This window comes from Rhodotorula paludigena (assembly GCF_050403205.1).
Source record: "Rhodotorula paludigena JCM10292 DNA, Rt_paludigena_JCM10292v1_ctg111, whole genome shotgun sequence".
Lineage (NCBI taxonomy): Eukaryota > Fungi > Basidiomycota > Microbotryomycetes > Sporidiobolales > Sporidiobolaceae > Rhodotorula > Rhodotorula paludigena.
Genome location: NW_027481347.1, coordinates 3,355 through 6,504, shown reverse-complemented (window position 1 = coordinate 6,504; position 3,150 = coordinate 3,355). Strand labels below are relative to the sequence as shown.

At 60.4% G+C, this 3,150-nt stretch overlaps 1 protein-coding gene across 1 annotated transcript; it reads right to left on the bottom strand.

Moving 5' to 3' along the window:
• Positions 1 to 625: 625 nt before the first annotated feature.
• JCM10292_007379 (uncharacterized protein) lies at positions 626 to 2,169 on the bottom strand (the record flags this gene model as incomplete). Its single annotated transcript, XM_076652983.1, has 4 exons — positions 626 to 1,001; positions 1,240 to 1,352; positions 1,495 to 1,584; positions 1,987 to 2,169. 4 exons carry the CDS (start codon positions 2,167 to 2,169, stop codon positions 626 to 628), a joined length of 762 nt encoding a protein of 253 aa, XP_076501465.1.
• Between the last annotated feature and the right edge of the window lie 981 nt (positions 2,170 to 3,150).

The following is a 3,150-nucleotide window of genomic DNA, read 5'->3' as shown; positions in this document are numbered from 1 at the left end:
CGCAACTGGTAGTCCTTGGCAGCAGGGCAGAGCTGCTGGTTGGGTATCGTGGGCGTGGGTGCTGTGCGACCGCCAGATTGACCAAGGCGCGCCAGGACGTTCTCAAGGTAGGCGCGCTGGGACAGGAAGATGGAGCTGTCTGCGCAGCAGTGCACTTGGATGCCAAGGATGGACTTGGCCTTGCCAAGAGTCTTATTGCTGTATTCAGCCACGAGCTCCTCCTTGACCTGGTCAATCTCTGCGGCAGACAGCAAGATGAAGAGTAGGTTGTCAACATAACTGCAAGCGTCGGACTTGATGCGCGTGTAGCTGAGCGCGGTGGTTTGACACTTGACCGGCCTGCTTAAGGCAGTAGAGAGCGCGTTTGAGCTCAACCACCTTGCCTGCAAGCGAGGGGGTTGACTATATTGTTGTGCACGCGCATAGAGGTCCTCGTCAACTTTGCCATGGAGGTACGCCTTATCAACGTTGGCCTGGTGCACAAGGACACCGGCTTTGCGCGGCAAGCGCCAGTAGGGCGCAGATCAACGTGCATTTGGCTGCCGGGGCAAAGGTTGCGGAACTGAATGCCGGGACGCTGGGAGAAGCCTCACGCAGCAACATGAACTTTGTGCTTGCCTTGTTGTCAGGAAGCTGCATCAATGTCGCGCACGGCCTTGGCGTGGCTGCGGGGGTCCAATGTCGGAAGCAAGAATGTGTTGTCTACAGCGGAAAGCGTGTTGCCGGCAGTGGCGGCAAAAGCGGCAATGTCGGACGATGAGGGATTGAACATGGGATTGAGCGGGTCCGGCAAAGCCGGCGGGTTCTGCGCAGTAGACGGCGGCGTCGCAGACGGCGGGCGCGTTGCCAGCGCGCGAACGTGCACTCGCCGCCGCAACTTGACATGGCGCAGATGAGCCGGGGCCGGCGGCGATGGCGCGACGGCGCGAGGCTGCGGAGTGCGCACCGGCGTTGACGGCGCAAGGGCCGGTGCCAACAAGAAGACGAGGCCCTCCCTGCCGCTGTGGGAGCAACGGCTGTCAATACGGAGTCCGCGAAGGGGTATAGTGCTCGACAAACCTGATATCCCGCGACCTGATTGTGCGGCCGCGGCCTGGCTCGAACAGCCGCTATGCTGCGCGGACGTCAAGCTTGGCGCGGCCGTGACCGTGTGCCACGCTTGGCAGTGCTTTCTTGCGCCATAGCGCAAGCGGAACGCGACCGGCGAGCGCTGAATGCGGGGAGCGGTTTTTCACATACGTGAAGGCGGTGAGCGCTTCGGCCCATAAGTGTTGTGTGGCGGACGCCTGCTCAAGGAAACTGAGGACGCCCTCGGAAATTGTGCGGTTGACCCATTCAGCAACACCGTTGGTCTGCGGCGAGTAGGGGCGCGTCAATTTGCGGGAGATGCCGTGCTGAGCGGCAGTGCTTGTGTACTCGCCGCCGTTGTCGCTTTGCAGTGGCTTGCTTCGGCGCCCGCACTCAAATTCTGCGAGCACTTTGCATCGCTGTAACGCCAAACGCCGCAAGGACGAACTTGGACGCAAGTGCTTGTGTCCACAGCATCCCTGAATGGTTGTCAACAAAGGTGTACTGGAGGCCCAACTATATCGAGCCGCTTGAGCTCATTCACTTGTTCGTGCTCACAACGAACGTGCCGTCAGTCTCACGTTCGGACGACAGTCAGGGGAGGCGCGTAGAGCGAGCGGCGTGGCATGCGTTGCAGGACGCGCTACGGCTCGACCCCGTCTCCTTCGCATCAACAACGAGCCCTTTCACGTCCTCCGACAGGCTGAGCAAGGTGATAGCCCGCGGCAAGAGGTCAGCGAGACGTCGGTGCCAGCTCGTCAGCTCAATGCACCCGATTGCGGGCGCGGCGAGGGCGCCATCATGCGTGGAAAGTTCCGAAGCGGTGCGCAAGTCGGTGGCAACGACCTTACTGTTGCGGACAAGGCGGACCGCCTTGCAAAGATGGCTGCAATGCCGTGGTTGTTGAAGAGCCGATACAAGGGTGGCCGAGATGCCGGACAGAAGAAGTGCGTGCTTGAGGTTGACGCGCAAGCCGTCCTCCAGCTGTAGGAGGAGCAAGCCAACGCCCGTAGCCCGCAGAGCGCCCTGCGCGTCCATCACCGCAACCGGCGTAGGCTTGCACGCCGTGAGCAAGAAGAAGAAGCAAGGGTTGCCGCACATGGAGTGCGTGGCGCCGCTGTCAAGGGTGAGCAGGGTGAGAGAGACCTGGGCAAAGCGGGGCAAACGGCGCCCAGCCAGCCTTTGACAGCTGCGCGGTGCTGCGCGCAAGCCGGCCTTTTTGGCGCTAGGGGCACTGGCGGCGCCAGTGGATGCCTTTGCAGACAGGGCAAGGCAACAGCGCCGGTTGCGAAGACAACAAAAAGGAAGACGGAGGTGCAGAGGCGGCGGCAAGCGCAAAACACGGGGACAACAAGCTTGTGCGGAGAATTTTGTTACGCACAACTTTGAGGATGGTGTCAGTGCTTGGGAGGGAGGACAGGCTGGACACAGCAATTGTTGTTCAAAGCGAGGCAAAGGACCGGGGAGGGCGGCAAGGATGCAAGACAAGTGAGTGATGTCAATTGTCACCTTTGCAGATGTTGTTAGGTGCGCTCCTTCGAAACGGTCTTGCATGACTCCGGCAATGCAGAGGGAAGCGAGAGAGTAACCAGATCCGGGTGAAGAGGCGGAAGGCTCCTTGCGCGTTGGTTGGGCAAATTGAGTCCTGCAGCTGAGTCCAGGAGATGTGCGCTTTGTGGTTGCAGTTGGCAACGTAGTGGATGACAGAAAACAATGGAGGAACAGCAAAGTTATTCAGCTGATCCCATGTTTTGATCAACAGCGCCCGTGATGCGGCAGGCGGGGGCGCTGACAAGCGCGCGCATCTGAGTTGCCCAGACCGCGTAGAAGAGGTGCAATTTGGACAGCAGGGGAGTCAGGCGCAACCGGATGACGGATGCGCTGGACGCGAACGTGCCTTCCATGTCCGTGGGCACAGATGCCATCTCGGCCAAGAACGCGGCGGGAAAGGGGGGCGTGCGGTGGGCCGGAAAAATTTGTTTGGGCTGGTGATCTGTTGCTCACTGCTCCCAGCGCAGAGGGAAGAGATGGGCAACAGCACTGCAGACTAGCAGAGAGGGAGAGCACGCAACTAGACAGACC